The sequence below is a fragment of the Bos grunniens genome, chromosome 18 (genome assembly GCF_055505025.1).
Source record: "Bos grunniens cultivar Pamir isolate PY7600 chromosome 18, Bosgru_T2T1.0, whole genome shotgun sequence".
Lineage (NCBI taxonomy): Eukaryota > Metazoa > Chordata > Mammalia > Artiodactyla > Bovidae > Bos > Bos grunniens.
Genome location: NC_141182.1, coordinates 15,008,166 through 15,025,437, shown reverse-complemented (window position 1 = coordinate 15,025,437; position 17,272 = coordinate 15,008,166). Strand labels below are relative to the sequence as shown.

General features: G+C 36.5%; 1 protein-coding gene across 3 annotated transcripts in view; it reads left to right on the top strand.

Moving 5' to 3' along the window:
- Positions 1 to 16,557, top strand: part of SHCBP1 (SHC binding and spindle associated 1) — a 36,250-nt gene extending 19,693 nt beyond the window's left edge. For all 3 annotated transcript variants that reach the window (XM_086350508.1, XM_086350509.1, XM_086350510.1), the window contains 5 exons: positions 544 to 675; positions 1,338 to 1,456; positions 12,308 to 12,394; positions 12,787 to 12,928; positions 15,355 to 16,557. In XM_086350508.1, the coding sequence (XP_086206634.1) occupies positions 544 to 675; positions 1,338 to 1,456; positions 12,308 to 12,394; positions 12,787 to 12,928; positions 15,355 to 15,680 (806 nt within the window). In that variant the 3' untranslated portion in view covers positions 15,681 to 16,557. The remainder of the gene's footprint in view (positions 1 to 543; positions 676 to 1,337; positions 1,457 to 12,307; positions 12,395 to 12,786; positions 12,929 to 15,354) is intronic.
- Positions 16,558 to 17,272: the final 715 nt, after the last annotated feature.

Here is a 17,272-nt window from a genome sequence, read left to right as displayed (position 1 = left end):
TGAGTACTTAAGATTATTGTTATTTTTTAGTAGCAGTTTTATAAGTGAGTTTACTGCCGAAACTGGTATGAGATGACTGATAGGGGGTAGTCTTCCTGATATGCAGGCAGTTGTTAACAAATTGTATACCTTGGTAAAACTCAAGCTAGATACGTGGAGAAATAGATTTTATTAATTTTTTTAAAAGATTTTTCTTTTTTTGATGTGGACCTTTTTTAAAAAAAAAGTCTTTATTGAATTGGTTGGAATATTGCTTGTTTTATGTTTTGGTTTGACCATGAGGCACGTGGGATCTTAGCTGTCCAACCAGGGATCTGACTTGCACCCCCTGCTTTGGAGTTCAGTTCAGTTCAGTCGCTCAGTTAAGGCAAAGTCTTAACCATGGAACCCCCAGGAAAGTCCCACAATTTTAGTTACAGGTAACTGGGTTGACTGGTCTCAAATATCATTTGGAGTCATTTGAAATGAAGAAATGTGTCATAGAAATTTTGTGTTTAGACATTTCCCCTCCCCCATCCTAAATGTTCTTGCTCTCTTCCTTAGGATATGGTCTACCAGATGATATTGTGATAGAAAAGAAAGGCAAAGGAGACACTTTTGTGGATTGTACGGGTGCGGATATTAAAATCTCAAGCATGAAATTTGTTCAGCATGATGCCGTAGAAGGAATCTTGAGTAAATATCTGAATATTTCATTTATTATTTGTTCCTGGCTTTGAAGAAAAGCTTTATTTCACCTGGAAGATATAATTTAATGAAATACTACTTTTGAGTAGTATGAAAAGCTGGTTAATTATGTAGCTAGACAATTTAGGAAGCTTATTCTAAAGTGAAAAATAGTTCAATGTATTCTTGAAAATTTGTTAGTTTAATATTTGTTTCTGAGTGGTCATTTTTTTCTATTAGAACATTCCAATATGTGGTCTGTGTTCCTTGTATTTGATTTAGTCCTGGACTCAAACCAGCTATCTTCACATTGTGACAGTATTTGTTTCCTGGGACTTGTATCCCCTATTTTGAATTGGGCCTCCTTTTCTTCTCTCTTGTAAGACAGTTATGAAAGTTACTTTCATAATTTTTTTTTGTAATGAGAAGTGATTTTTGACATGATTTTGCATTTCTGAGGTCAAGTTATTCTTTTTTAAAAATAGCGCTTTTAGATTTTAGAAAATAGCTCAAAATAATCATTGTTTTTATAAAATAAGAATTCATAAATTCAGTAACAAAGTTTAAATGAGAATTATTTAGACTGTATCTAATATCAACTCTAGGCCATTTCTACTACTGTAAAAGATACATTACTTCTTAAAGCATTTGATCGCATGTTTTCATCACAGTCATTCACCGTGGCAAGACGACATTGGAAAACTGTGTACTGCAGTGTGAAACCACAGGAGTCACAGTACGAACTTCAGCAGAGTTTTTAATGAAGAACTCAGATTTATATGGTGCTAAGGTATGATCATCTCTTAGCCTTTTGGGGAGTAGCTTAGGTTTAAGTTCTAAATAGATAAATAAAATGTAGGACAAGATGTATATGCATACTTCTGTTCTCTTTCTTCAGAGAACTTTAGATACTTACATGCATTAAGTTGGCCAGACTCAACTATATAATGTTGTTCTTATTTAGCATTTTCAAAACAGATTATTAGGAAGACAGTAATGCATCTCACAGTTTCTCTGTCATACCTTTAAAAAAGAGGTTAGACTTTTTAAGTTGTAACTTTATAAGTGATGTAGTAATTGAGCCTTGTTTGCTATTTTTAAATCAAATTTTTATTTTGAGATAATTGTAGATTCACATTCTGTAGTAAGAAATACTACAGAAATAGCCTATACGTGTACCTTTTACCAGTTTCCTCTAATTGTAACGTCTTCCAAAACTATAGTACAGCATCACAACCGGGATAAAATTCAGTTAAGTTGAATATTTCCATCACTACAGGGATCCTTCATGTTGCTCTTTAAAGCTGTCTATGTGCCTCTCCTTCTGACCTTCTCCTTAATCACAGGCAAATGCTAATATGTTCTCCATTTCTGGTATTTCATCATTTCAAATATGTTATATAAATAGAATCATACAGTATATACCCTTTTGGAATTGGCTTTTTTCACTCAGCACAGTTCTCTGGATCTGTATAAGGTTGTTGCATTTACCAATAGGTTCTTTTTTTATTGCTAAGTGGTATTCCGTGTATGATTGTTCCACACTTTTAACTGTTCACTTGTTGAAGAACATCTGTTGTCTCTAGTTTGGGGATTTTGTAAGTAAAGCTACTGTACACATTGGTGTACAGGTTTTTGTGTGAACATCATTCTCATTTCTCTGGGGTAGATGCCTAGGAGTATAGTTGCAGGACGTGTGGTTAGTTGTGTGCTTACTTTTTTTAAGAAACTGCCAAACTGTTTTCCAGATTAGTTGTACCATTTTATATTCCCACTAACAAAATCTGAATGATCCAATTTGGTATTTTTGATCCAATTTTTTGTATTGGATCCAATTTTTGGTTTGGTATTATGGATCCAATGATCCATATTTGGTATTTTCACTACTTCTTAATTTTAGCTATTTTGATAGGTGTGTTTTAATTTGTATTTCCCTAGTGGTTGATGATGATGAACATTTTTTCATATGCTTTTTTGCCATCCTTACCTTCAGTGAAAAATTCATGACTTTTGTCCTTTTTTTTTTTTTTTTTTTTACTATAGAGCTTTGAGAGTTCTTTATAAATTCTAGATATGAATCCTCAGTTGGGTACATCATTTACAGATGTGCTAGTGTGTAGCTTGTTTTTTCATTGTTTTCATGAGGGTTTTACAGACAGAGCAAAGTTTTAAAATTTGATGAAGCCCAGTTTATCACTTTTTCCTTTTAGGTGTTAAGAACTCTTTGTCTAGCCCTAGGGTGCGAAGATTTCTCCTGTTTTTGTGCCAGTACCATACTGTTTTGATTATTGTACCTTTGTAGTATAGCTTGAGAAGAGGGAACCTGGGACCTCTTGTTTTGTTGTTCTTTCTCAAGATTGTTTTGGCTATTTGGGGTCTTTTGTGTTTCCATACAAATTTTAGAATTATTCTAGTTCTGTGGAAAATGCCATTGGTGTTTTGATAGGAATTGCTTTGAATATGTAGATTGTGTGGAGTGGTATGGTCATTTTAACAGTATTCTTCCAATCCACTAGCACAGTATATCTTTCCATCTATTTGTGTCATCTTTGATTTCTTTCATCAGTTTCTTACGTTTTCTGAGTGCAGCTTTGTTTTTTTTCTTGGCCATGCCACACATCATATGGGATCTTAGTTCCCTGTCCAGGGATTGACCCCACACACCCTACAGTGAGTGCAGAGTCTTCACCACTGGACTACCAGGGAAGTCTTGTTAAATATACAGGCTTTTTACCTCCTTAATTAGATTTAGTCCTAGGTATTCTTTTTGATGTGATTGTAAATTGGATAGTTTTTTAAATTCCTCTTTCTGATAATTAGTGTATGGAAAGGTAACAGATTTCTGTATGTTAATTTTGTATTCTGCAATTTTACCAAATTCATGATGAGTTCTAATAGGATTTTGGTGATGTCTTTAGGATTTTTGATGGATAGTTTCATGTCATCTGAAAACAGTGATGGTTTTACTTCTTTCCTATTTGAATTTCTTTTATCTTTTGTCTGATTGCTGTGGTTAGACTTTCAGTACCACATTCAATAATAATGACAAGAATGGGCATCCTTGTCATGTTTTCCTGATGTTAGAGAAAATACTTTCAGCTTCTCACCATTGAGTATGGTATTAGCTGTAAATCATTCATTATATTGATATATATTCCATTAATGGACACTTTGTTGAGAATCCATAAATGGATATTGAATTCTGTCCAAAATTTTCTTTGCAGGAACTGAGATGATCAAATGGTTTTTTTTATTCTTTCATTTGTTAATATGTTGTGTCATGTTGATTGATTTGCAGATATTGAACTATCTCTGTATCTCTAGGTTAATCCCACTTGATCATAGCATATGATCCTTTTAATGTATTGTTAGATTCTATCTGCTAATATTTTGTTGAGGATTTTTTCAAGAATATTGGCCTGTGGTTTGTGTGTGTGTGTTGTCTATTTCTGGTTTTGATATCAGGGTGATGGTGGCCTCATGGATGAGTTTGGGAATGTACCTCTTCAATTTTGGAGGATAATTTAAGAAGGATAGATGTAAACTCTTCTTTGTATGTTTGGTAGAATTCGCCTGTGAAGATGTCTGGTCCTGGACATTTGTTTGCTGAGAGCTTTTTAAATTACTGATTCAATTTCATTACTGGTAATTGATCTGTTCATATTTTCTATTTATTCCTGATTTGGTCTTTAAAGATTGTACATTTCTAGAGATTTATCTATTACTTCTTGGTTGTCCGTTTTATTGGCATATAATTGTTCCTTGTAGTCTTAAATGGTCCTTTGTATTTCTGTGGTATCAGTTGTAACTTGTCCTCTTTCATTTCTGGTTTTATTTGGGCCCTCTCTCTTTTTTCTTTGTGAGTCTGGCTCAAGGTTCATCAATTTTGTTTATATTTTCAAAGAACCAGCTCTTGAGTTCATTGAACTTTTCTATTATTTTTCAGTCTCTACTTCATTTATTTATACTCTGATCTTTGTTATTTATCTCCTTATCCTGACTTTGGAGTTTCTTTGTTCTTTTTCTAGTTCCTTTAACATTATGTTGTTTATTTGAGATCTTTCTTGTTTTCTGAGGTAGGCTTGTTTCACTGTAAACTTGTCCCTTAGAACTGCTTTTGCTGCATTGCATAGATTTTGGATCATTGTGTTTTTATTTTCATCATTGTGTTTTGGATCATTTCTGTTTTCTTCTGTCTCCAGGTATATTTTTATTTCTTCAGTGACCCATTGTTTGTTTAGTATCATGCTGTTTAGCTTGTACATGTTTGTGTTTTTTGCAGTCTTTTTTCTTGTAGTTGATTTCTAGTCTTATACCGTTGTGATCAGAAAAGGTGCTTGATAGGATTTCAGTTTTCTAGAATTTTGAGATTTGTTTTCTGGCTGTAGAATTGCCATATGCACTTGTAAAGGATGTCATCTTCTTTGGATGGAATGGTATTTATTAAGTCCATCTGGCCAGTGTTTCCTTATTGATTTTCTCTCTAGATGTTGTATCCATTGAGGAGGTGTTAAGTAGTCTACTATTATTGTATTACTGTCAGTTTCTTTATATTCTCCTGTGTCAGTGCATACATATTTACAATTGATATATCTTCTTGTTGGGTCTACTCCTTTATATTTATGTCATTTCCTTTGTTATCTCTTGTTACAGTTTCTGTGTTCAAGTCTATTTTGTTTGGTATAAGTATTGCTATCCCAGTTTTCTTTTCATTTGCATGGAGTACCATTTTTCAGTCGTTCATTTTCAGTTTGTGTGTCTTTAGATCTGAAGTAGTTTCTTGTAGACAATATGTATACATGGGTCTTATTTTATATCCATTCAGCTACTCTGTGTCTTAATTGGAGTATTTAGTTCGTTGGAAAGACTGATGCTGAAGCTGAAGCTCCAGTACTTTGGCCACCTCATGCGAAGGGTTGACTCATTGGAAAAGACTCTGATGCTGGGAGGGATTGGGGGCAGGAGGAGAAGGGGACGACAGAGGATGAGATGGCTGGATGGCATCACTGACTCGATGGACGTGAGTCTGGGTGAACTCTGGGAGTTGGTGATGAACAGGAAGGCCTGGCATGCTGCGATTCACGGGGTCACAAAGAGTCGGACACGACTGAGTGACTGAACTGAACTGAATCTCAATTTCAAATATATTTTTTAACAACCCTGCAATTTTACTCCCCTGCCCCTACAGTTACTGTTTTTTGACATTTTATTTTACATCCTTTTGTATATCCCTTAACTACTTATTGTACATATAGATGATTTTACTATATCTTTTAATCTTCCTGTGAGCTTTGTACATGGTTGATTTACTACTTTTACTGTATAGCTGCTTTTATCAATCAATGAGCTTTTCCTTTCATAATTTTCATGTTTCTAGTTGTGACCTTTTCTTGTTTGCTTAGAGAATTCCATTTGAGATTTCTTGCAAAGCTGGTTCTGTGGTACTGAATGCTTTTAGTTTTTGCTTTACTTTTGATCTCTCCATCAAATCTGAATGAAAGCCTTGCTGGATAAAGTATTCTCTCTTTTTTCAACATAGTATATAATTCATTCTATGTGAAATGTCCAGGATAGCCACATCTATATGCATTAAAAGTAAAGTAGTGGTTGCCTAGGGCTGGGCTTAGAGTGGGGAAGAGGGGATTAGAGTAATAGCTGAAGGGTACAGGGTCTTGTACTAAGATGATGAAAGTGTTTTAACGTTGATTCTGGTAATGGTTGAACAACTCTGTGAATATACTAAAAACTATTGAATGGTACATTAAACTTAACTGGGTGAATTGCATGGTATGTGAGTTGTATCTCAGTAAAAAGGGAGTGATGCAGCCAGGATGGTGGGATGCCTCCTTTGGGCTCCAGTTTTCTCCTTAACCCCCTCTTAACTTCACTGTCCCTGCAGGGTATCTTCCTTCCCACCACATTTCAGGCCAGGAGTGTCTTGATCTGTCCCTGGCCATCCCTGTTGCCTTTCTCTTTTGGGCGGACCATGAAGTATGCTGGCCTTTTTATCAGCTGGTGTCCAATATGGGGATTTCTTTTTTGTTTGTTTATTCAAGCATAGTTGATATATTACAATATTGGGTTAGTCTCAGGTATACAGCAAAATGATTCTGTTACAACATATATATGTATATATATATATTTTTCAGATTATTTTCACAGTATTCTTGATTTTAGTGTTTTCCCTTTTATCACTTTAAATATATTGTGCCCTCTGGCTTTCAGCGTTTCTGCTGGAAAGTCAGCTGATAGCCTATGGGAGTTCTGTTGTATATAACTTGATGCTTTTCCCTTGCTGCTTTTTTCTGTTTTAAAATTGTATTTATTTTTTGGTTGTGCTGGATCTTTGTTGCTGCTGACAGACTTTCTCTAGTTATGGCGAGTGAGGGCTGCTCTTCGTTGTGGTCTGCGGGCTTCTCATTGCAGCGCCTTCTCTGTTGCAGAGCACAGGCCTTAAGCACTTGGACGTCAGTGGTCGCAGCAGACAGGCTCAGTAGTTGTGGTGCGTGGGCTTAGTTGCTCCACAGCACGTGGGATCTTCCTGGACCAGGGATCAAACCTGTGTCTCCTTCATTGGCGGGCGGATTCCTAACCACTGAACCACCAGAGAGTCCTCCCTTGCTACTCTTAATATTCTTTCTTTAATTTTGCCATTTTAATTATAATATGTGTTGATATAGTCCTCTTTGGTTTGATCCTATTTGGGACTCTCTCTGTTTCCTGGACCTAGATTTTTGTTTCTTTGATTAGGGCAGTTTTCAGCTTTTATGTCCTTAAGTGTGTTCTCTGCCCCTTTCTCTTGGTGTTCTCCTGGATCCTTACAATGTGAATGTTCTCCCACAAGCCACTTAAGCTGTCTTCATTTCTTTTCATTCTTTTTTTCTGTTCAGCTTCAGCAATTTCTATCTCTTTTCCATATTGTGATTTGTTTCTCTGCATCATTTAATCTACTATTGATTTCTTCTAGTGTATTTTTCATTTCAGTTATTGCATTTAATCTCTGTTTGGTTCTTTTTTATAAGTTCTAAGTCCTTGTTAAATTCATTGTATTCATCCAGTTTTCTCCAGAGTTCTTCGATCATATTTTGATCATTACCTTGAACTCTTTATCAGGTAGATTGCCTATGGGATTTTTGTCTTGTTTCTTTTTTTGGAACATGTTCCTCTGCACCTCATTTTGCCTAATTCCTGTTTGTGGGTTGTCTACCTTGGTGGAACTTGACTGTACTGGGTCTCCACCCTTTCTATTTGTCTCTTTGCGGTTCCTTCTTTGTAACTTTAATAGTGGGAAATATTTTCTGCTAGTTACCAAGTTGTTCTCATTGGTAGTCCCTTTGATAAATAGTTTATTTTTGGTGTGCCTCTTGGGGGAGGCGCTCAGGGTCTTCCCACTTCACCATCTTTGCCACCAGTCTAACTATAGGGCTTTTTTGTAAATATTCTTTATCAAATTAAAGAAGTTGTCCTCTATTTCTGTTTTCTGAGAATTTTCATAGTGAATTTGTGTTCAGTCAGTTCAGTTGCTCAGTCATGTCCGACTCTGCAACCCCATGAACGCCAGGCCTCCCTGTCCATCACCAACTCTCGGAGTCCACCCAAACCCATGTCCATTGAGTTGGTGATGCCATCCAACCATCTCGTCCTCTGTTGTCCCCTTCTCCTCCTGCCCTCAATCTTTCCCAGCATCAGGGTCTTTTCCAATGAGTCAGCTCTTCACATGAGGTGGCCAAAGTATTGGAGTTTCAGCTTCTCATCAGTCCTTCGAATGAATACCCAGGGCTGATCTCCTTTAGGATGGGCTGATTGGATCTCCTTGCTGTCCAAGGGACTCTCAAGAGTCTTCTCCAACACCACAGTTCAAAAGCATCAATTCTCTGGTGCTCAGCTTTCTTTATAGTCCAACTCTCACATCCATACATGACCACTGGAAAAACCATAGCAAAGAGATGGGAATACCAGATCACCTGACCTGCCTCTTGAGAAATCTGTATGCAGGTCAGGAAGCAGCAGTTAGAACTGGACATGGAACAACAGACTGGTTCCAAATAGGAAAAGGAGTATGTCAAGGCTGTATATTGTCACTCTGCTTATTTAACTTATATGCAGGGTACATCATGAGAAACACTGGGCTGGAGGAAGCACAAGCTGGAATCAAGATTGCTGGGAGAAATATCAATAACCTTAGATATGCAGATGACACCACCCTTATGGCAGAAAGTGAAGAACTAAAGAGCCTCTTGATGAAAGTGAAAAAGGAGAGTGAAAAAGTTGGCCTAAAGCTCAATATTCAGAAAACTAAGATCATGGCATCTGGTCCCATCACTTCATGGCAAATAGATGGGGAAACAGTGGAAACAGTGGCTGACTTTATTTTTCTGGACTCCAAAATCACTGCAGATGGTGACTGCAGCCATGAAATTAAAAGACGCTTACTCCTTGGAAGGAAAGTTATGACCAACCTAGACAGCATATTAAAAAGCAGAGACATCACTTTGCCAACAAAGGTCCGTCTAGTGAAGGCTATGGTTTTTCCAGTGGTCATGAATGGATGTGAGAGTTGGACTATAAAGAAAGCTGAGCACCAAAGAATTGATGCTTTTGAATTGTGGTGTTGGAGAAGACTCTTGAGAGTCCCTTGGACTGCAAGGAGCTCCAACCAGGCCATCCTAAAGGAGATCAGTCCTGGGTGTTCATTGGAAGGACTGATGTTGAAGTGTTGGCTTTTGTCAAATGCTATTCACTTTCTTTCATCTTAGAATGTCTTAATTTCTCTTTATTCCTAATGAATATTTTCACTGGGTATAGGATTCTCAATTGACAACTCTTTTCTGCTAGCTCTTTTGAACAATACTGTGCCACTCTCTTCTGGCCTCCATGGTTCCTGATGAGAAATCCTCTTTACTTGAATTTTTTCTCTAATTGATAAGACATTATTTTTCTTTGACTGCTTTCAGGATAACTTTTCCTTTCTTCCCTTTCCTTTTGGCCTTAAGCTATTATGTTTAATTATGATGTACCTTGAAATGGATTTCTTTGAGTTTATCCTGTTTTCTCAGATTTTCAAATCTGTAAATTTAATGTCTCTTGCCAAATTTGGGACGTTTTAGCTATTTTATTCTTTGATTTTTCTTTTTTTAGCTTCACCCTCCTTCTCTTCTATGACTGATAACAAAAATTTTAGATCCTTTGTTATTGTCCTATAGGTCCCTAAGGTTCCATTCTTTTTTCCTTTTTCAGATTGTTTCCTCTCTATCAGACTAGATGATTTCTATTGTTCTGTCTTCCATTTCACTGATTCTTTCCTCTATTCTTTTCCTTTATGCTGCTGTGCCCATCCACTGAGCTTTTTATTTCAGTTATAGTATTTCTCAGTTCTGAAATTTCCATTTGGTTCTTTATATCTTCTATTTCTTTGACGAGACTTTCTATTTTCTTATTCAGTCTTCTGTTTTTCATTTAAGTATTTAATAATTGCTCACTGAAATAATTGGCTGCTTTAAAACCCTTATCAGCTAATTCCATCATCTCTGACATCTTGGTTTTAGTTTGTATTGATTACCTTTTATTAAGTTGACATCTTCTTGGCACTTGATATGACAAGTGATTTTCAACTGAAACCTGGATGTTTTGTATTATATTATTAGAATCTACATCTTCTGTCTTAGGGAGGCTTCTCTTACACTACTACAGGAGGGAATGGGGTAAAGGCTACTGCGTTATTACTACCAGGTCTCTAAGTTCCCCATTTGGCCTCCATTGGTATCCAAGTTAAGTGAGAAAGCTCCTTGTTACTGGTGGGCGGCTGTAAGAATTCTAGTTTCTTACATGTCTCCACTGACACTCTGGCACATGGCAGTGGGCTTATTACCACTGGCAATGATGAAAATCTAGACCCCCCCACTGGGCCTGCTCTGACCCCACTCCAGTAGGGAATGGGTGCAACATCTTGTTATCAGTTGACGGCATGAGTCCAGGCCCTATATGGAGTCTCCACGAGGGTGAGGGACTTGTTACCAGCTAGTGGGGATGAAAATCTTTGGCTTTAAGTGATACTACCTCTGTGTGAGTATCGGGGTACCTAGTCACAGCCTTGAGAGGGTAGAAGTCTAGGCTCTCCCTTGGCACTTGCCAGCATGGATGAAGTTTTCTGTCCTTTGAGGCTGGCCTAGTCCTTTGGGTAGAGAGAGTGGGATTTGAGGGAGGCTTTTCTGGTCTGTGTCTGATGTTTATGGATTGCCAGCTTCTTTAGTTTCATGTCTGGAAATGTGAGGCAAAAAGAAAACCCAGTCTAACTAGGTTGGTGTCATTTCTCAGGGGTTGAAGTGTCTAGGTGGTCTGGCTCCTTTATTCCACTTTTCAATCGTATTATGTTTGTTTTATATATAATGTCCATGATTTTTACTTGTACCATCATCTTAGAAGAGGCAGCCTTTTCAGTTTCTTTATAGTTATTAAATATCTGTTCAGTTTCATAATATATTTTGAAAATGATTGTCCCAGTTACTAGGTAACTGCTGGCTTAAGTTGTTCTTTGCAGGTTTTATATGATTCCTGATAATTTGATATTTAAACTGTTTTATTGTGTATGTATTTTTAATGTTATTGCCCATAAATCTATTTCTGTATATAGCTACAAACTGAAAGTCTTAGCTGAAGGCCCATTTCACAGATCTTACGATTTCTACAGAGAGTTAGATTGGTGTGTAGTGACCATGGCCCTACATATCCGTAATCTCTAAAGGGGAAGTAATAATAACTATTTTCTCATGGTACACTACCATTCCTAGGGAAACAGCTCAACATACACTCAATAGATGTGCCATAAATGGTTAATTGCAACTCTTCTTCTAGGATATTGTGTATGAAATTATTCTAAAAGTGAATTTTTAAATAATCATAGAGGTTTGAGTGAACATTTTTACTTACTAGAATACCTAGCATAGTGTCAGGAAATAAATTATTCCATTACTGTTACTTTTTTTTGTTGGTACCATTTGGTGCCAAGGGACAATATGAGAGAACTGGGCTGTGCATGGATTATTCTGGTTACTGTTAGGGTATAAATAGGACATTTGAATTAGCTACTAATTTAACATGTGTAGTAGTGGGGAGCATTAGTTATTTTAATTCACAGAAATGATTTTCAAGTTATGTTGGGATATTCTTGAACTGGTGTGCTTTTCAAAATATAGAGCCTTATTTCTATCTACAGTTTAACAATATTTTACTAGATTTGAACACTGTTCTCCAACTAATTGATTATATATAAAAGAATGGTTATTTGTAATATGTGCTTCTTTCAGTGTAATTGTTAACTGACATTTTTTGGGCAGAATCAGAAAACTGATTTGTCCAGAAGGAAAGAGTGAAATAGTAATCAAGTGTTGAAACTCTTAGCCATTGTCTTGTGTGTGTGTGTGTGTGTGTGTGTGTGTGTGTGTGTCTGTATGGTATCTGAATATGATAAATGATAGACAACTTGCTGGAAATTAAGCAAATGGAAATGTTGATTAGAAATACTTAATAAAACTTTCTATAATACACTTTATATTTGTGCTACATTAAAAGTCTAAGAAGTGATAAGCCTTCTTTTATAGTCCTGCCTATTTAAAACTGACTGTGATTAAAATGTAATTTGTAGGGTGCTGGTATAGAAATATATCCTGGGAGTAAGTGCACTCTGAGTGATAACGGGATCCATCACTGCAAGGAAGGGATCCTCATTAAGGTGAGCCCCTGCTGAGACACCCTCTTTCCAAAGGGTAGAATTTAGGTTTTAGAATTTTAAATTTAGAATTTAGGTTTTACCTAAGAAACAGTTATATTTTATGAAATTCCCATGTTATTTCTGTTTTCTGTTTTAAAAAGCATAAACAGTGTATAAATTTTAATGATATCAGTAGTTGGTGGTTGAAAGTCTCTTATGAATACTTTGCTGCCCCATAGCTCTGCAAAAAGAACAGAGGAATGCTGTGTCATTCACAGCTCAGATTGTGCTACCACATATTAATAAGCATAGCTTTCTATTTTACTTTTAGAATAGCCTGAAAAAAGTGAGATTTTTAAAGCAGGCAGTGTTGAATGTGACGGTTCCTTGAAACATTTTTTTCAATGTCACAGGACTTCTTAGATGAACATTATGACATTCCCAAAATATCCATGGTGAATAATGTCATACATAATAATGAAGGTTATGGTGTTGTCTTGGTGAAACCTACAATTTTCTCTGATCTGCAAGAAGATGCCCAAGATGAAACTGAAGGTATGGTATATTTAGTAATTTTCTAAATAAAATCTCGACCTAGTTTATTTCAGCATTAAGCTCTGATTAAAGATAGAAATCTTCTACTTAAAAAAAGATAACTAGCATACACTTAGGCACAGAGATAGAGAACTTGGTAAAGCTATAATATGGAGTCTAGGTGTGAAAGAAACTTTCAAAGTCAGCTGGTCAAAGCCTTGATGTGTGGTTTCTGTAGTCCTGCAGTTCCCTTCTCATGTTCGGTTTTCTCTAAATTTATAAAATAAGGATGGGCATACACTAGCAATGGAGGCTATTGCTAACAAATCCTGTTAGCATTTAAGGATGGAGGCAGGAAAATGAATATTCCAGGTTGAAAACTGCATTTGACTGGAGGGGATCATAGAGTTTGCCTCTATTTTTTATTTGTAAAAGTAAATGTCTCCCTGACAGCTGTCTTTCTTGGCAGCAAAGCTGAGCTAACTCAGTTGGAAATTCTTGAATTTTTTTTTCATTTATTTATTTATTTTAATTGGAGGCTAATTACTTTACATTATTGTGGTGGTTTTTGCCATACATTCACATGAATCAGCCATGGGTGTACATGTGTTCCCCATCCTGAACCCCCCTCCCACCTCCCTCCCCATCCCATCCCTCAGGGTCATCCCAGTGCACCAGCCCTGAGCACCCTGTCTCATGCATCAAACCTGGACTGGCGATCTATTTCACATATAATATACATGTTTCAATGCTATTCTCTCAAATCATCCCACCCTCGCCTTCTCCCAGAGTCCAAAAGACTGTTCTTTACATCTGTATCTCTTTTGCTGTCTCATATATAGGGTCATCGTTACCATCTTTCTAAATTCCATATGTATGCATTAATATACTATATTGGTGTTTTTCTTTCTGACTTACTTCACTCTGTATAATAGGTCCCAGTTTCATCCACCTCATTAGAACTGATTCAAATGCATTCTTTTTAATAGCTGAGTAATATTCCATTGTGTATATGTACCACAGCTTTCTTATCCATTCCTCTGCTGATAGACATCTAGGTTGCTTCCATGTCCTGGCTATTGTAAACAGTGCTGTGATGAACATTGGGGTACACATGTCTGTTTCAATTCTGGTTTCCTCGGTCTGTATGCCCAGCAGTGGGTCTGCTGGGTCGTGTGGCAGTTCTGTTTCCAGTTTTTTAAGGAATCTCCACACTGTTCTCCATAGTGGCTGTACTAGTTTGCACTCCCATCAACAGTGTAAGAGGGTTCCCTTTTCTCTGCACCCTCTCCAGCATTTATTGTTTGTAGACTTTTTGATAGCAGCCATTCTGACCAGCGTGAGATGGTACCTCATTGTGGTTCTGATTTGCAGGAAATTCTTGAATTCCAAGCCATGACCCAGATCACTATGAAATCTCAGCCATGCAGGATTATGCCTTGGCATGGGTGAGGAACATTTAAAGGATGATGAGTAGTCCTTCTCATCCTTCAAGGTCCACTCCAGCTATCTGTTCTTTTTCTCCTCATAGTTCTATAGGTCAGAAGTTAAGGTGAGCTTGGCTGGGTTATCTGCTTAGGGTCTCACAAGGGTGAAAGTGAAGTATCAGCTGGACAGGGTCCTTATCTGAAATCTCTGGGAGAGAATCTGCTTCCAAATTCCTTATGTGTTGGCAGAATCAATTTCCTTGAGGTTGTAGGACAGAGATCTCTTTTTTTTAATTGTTGTTGCCAGCTGTTGGCTAGGGGTTGCTCTTAGGGATCACTCTTGGGTTATTGCCCCATGACCCCCTCCATTTCAGCAACAGAGGACCTCCCTCAGAGCAAATCTCTCACGCTTCAAATCTTTCTCACGCTTTAAATCTCTTTATGCTTTATTCTTCATCATCCAGCCAGGGAAAGCCTTGCTGTTAAAGGATTCATATGATTAGGTTAGGAATACCTGAGTTATATCCTTTTCTTAAGGTCTGATAAGTAACCTTATCTGCAAGGTCCTTTTACCATTTAACAGTCGTAAAAGTAACAAGGGGCAGGCATCACAGGGCCATCTAGAATTCTGCCTATCATAGGCAATCACTTATAAAGCTGCTAAATTGGGAGTTCCTTTAGGGAAACTAAAGTACTAGTACTGTCCTGTTTATCTTTGTATCTAGCTTCTAATACAGTGCTTGTAAATATCCAGGAGAGGTCTGTTGAATGAATGAGATCTAGGATAAAAAGAGAAAATTCGAAGTTGGTAATCATACAACTGTATGAGAGTCAGGAAAGCTTGACAATTAATACAACTGCTTGTTGAGACACTATGGCAGAGAGTTTGGAAAGTCCAGTCAAATGACACAGGACCCCTTGACAGAAAAAACTTGAAAGCTGTGATAGACTGTAAAAATACATGTTTTAGTTGGGGTGGTTTGTATATTTAACTCAATTTTTATAATTTTTTTTTTCCAGAAAATAAAGCACTTAAAGTTCAGACAAGTGGAGAGGCAGATGTAGCTGAAAGAGTGGATCTGGAAGAGCTGATTCAATGTGCAACTGGTAAAATGGAGCTTTATGCGAGAGCTGAGCTTTCTGAGCAAGTTGAAGGCAATTGTGAAATTGTAAATGAACTAGTTGCTGCCTCCACACAAAAAGGCCAGATGAAGAAGAAAAGGTTGAGTGAACTGGGGATCACACAAGCTGATGACAACTTAATGTCACAGGAGATGTTTGTTTCAATTGTGGGGAACCAGTTCAAGTGGAATGGGAAAGGGAGTTTTGGCACATTTCTTTTCTGACCACTGTGATGTAAATAGATAGCAAAATATTGAATTTTGCACGTTGCCCCCAAGAATCACTGCTGCTATCATACTTTGCTTCATGTCTATATTTTGTATCTGATATATTCAGTTGGATTTGAGTGAAATGTAGCTTTATTTCTCTCGGCAAGTGTTGCACGTAAAACACTCTCTCTCTGTTTAATAAAGTCATAAAACAAAATAGAAAACATTTGGAGATTCGTATCCAGAAAGTCTTGCTTTCTCAAATACATAGTTCCCACATTAAGTCTATTAATAACTTTCTAGTATAAATATACTTTAGCACTTCAAAGATGAGGAAGAAAGGCAGAGAATGCCAGGTGCGTGCACAAAAACGTAGTGTATCAAAATGCAGTATTCTTATAGTTGTCTTTTTAATCCCAGTTACAGTGAGTCTGATAGCCATGCTTTATTTGCATAATACTTGTAATATTTGCATAAAGCTTGTAATATTTGCATTAAAGCTTTTATGATTGGGACGTGACCTGCCTTATCAGACATATTGAGAATCTTGAGAAGAAATGCCTTTTTATGCTGAACTATGTAATCATCAAAGCAATAATGGCATAGCAGGTTTGAAACAGGAATGAAACGTGTTCTTCAGAGCCAGTGTGTACATAGAGCATTTTCCCTGTTGCTGAATATGAATGATTAAAAAGAAGGTACTTTTCTTTCACCATAAAAGTACTCTGATCAGATTTCTTACATAGGCAAAATGATTACCTATAAACATATCAGCTCTATGTTCTTGATATCTTATTGTAAAGTACAGCTTTTTAAAATATTTATATTATAAGAAAGTATATGTGACATTAATGTTCCTACTGATTAAAATTACAATGATGAAAATAAGAAATTGAATCTTGTGATATTTTTTCAAATGCATTATGGGCCATAGTGCACGTGTGCACGTGTGATCCTTTGAAGTACATACAGTATTTTGACATCATTTTAGTGTTTCAGAAAGACTATTAAAATGTTTTCTCAGAGAAATTGTTTCTTAAATTTGAATAAGTTGTAATTTTATTTTTCAGATGCTAAAAAGTGTGGAAGGATTTGTGTTAGACTTTTCGTTTGACCATTGCAAGGCATTTTTCTTTTACTCTTTAAATCCTATTCCAAAAGTAATACTAATTAATTCTGTGTCACTTGAGCTAAATTCTTTTTTGAAAACCATTTATTCAACTTAAAAAGATCAAATTGGTTTTCGGATTAAATTTCTGTTTTATCTTAGAGTTTAGATTTTGTTTATTTTCTCTTGTAACTTACTAGATAGAGTGTCAGGAGAATGACCAGGTAAGTAAAGTTAATACCTTCTTTGTTCCTTATTATAGGATGATGGTTTTTCAGATTTCCTTTCTATCTCAGTTTAAATCTAACCTTACTATATATTAATTTTTGTTCAAATGATGAGTTAGTGAATAGACAAGTATATTCTTATTTAAGTTACATAGAGTCCATTTTGCTTATTGGGGAGGATTGAGCATCTCAGATAACTTAGTTCAGGGAGTATAGAGAGAGCCCTCGAGGGATTTGACAGTTGAAGTAAAAATACTGACATGGAAAAAGTT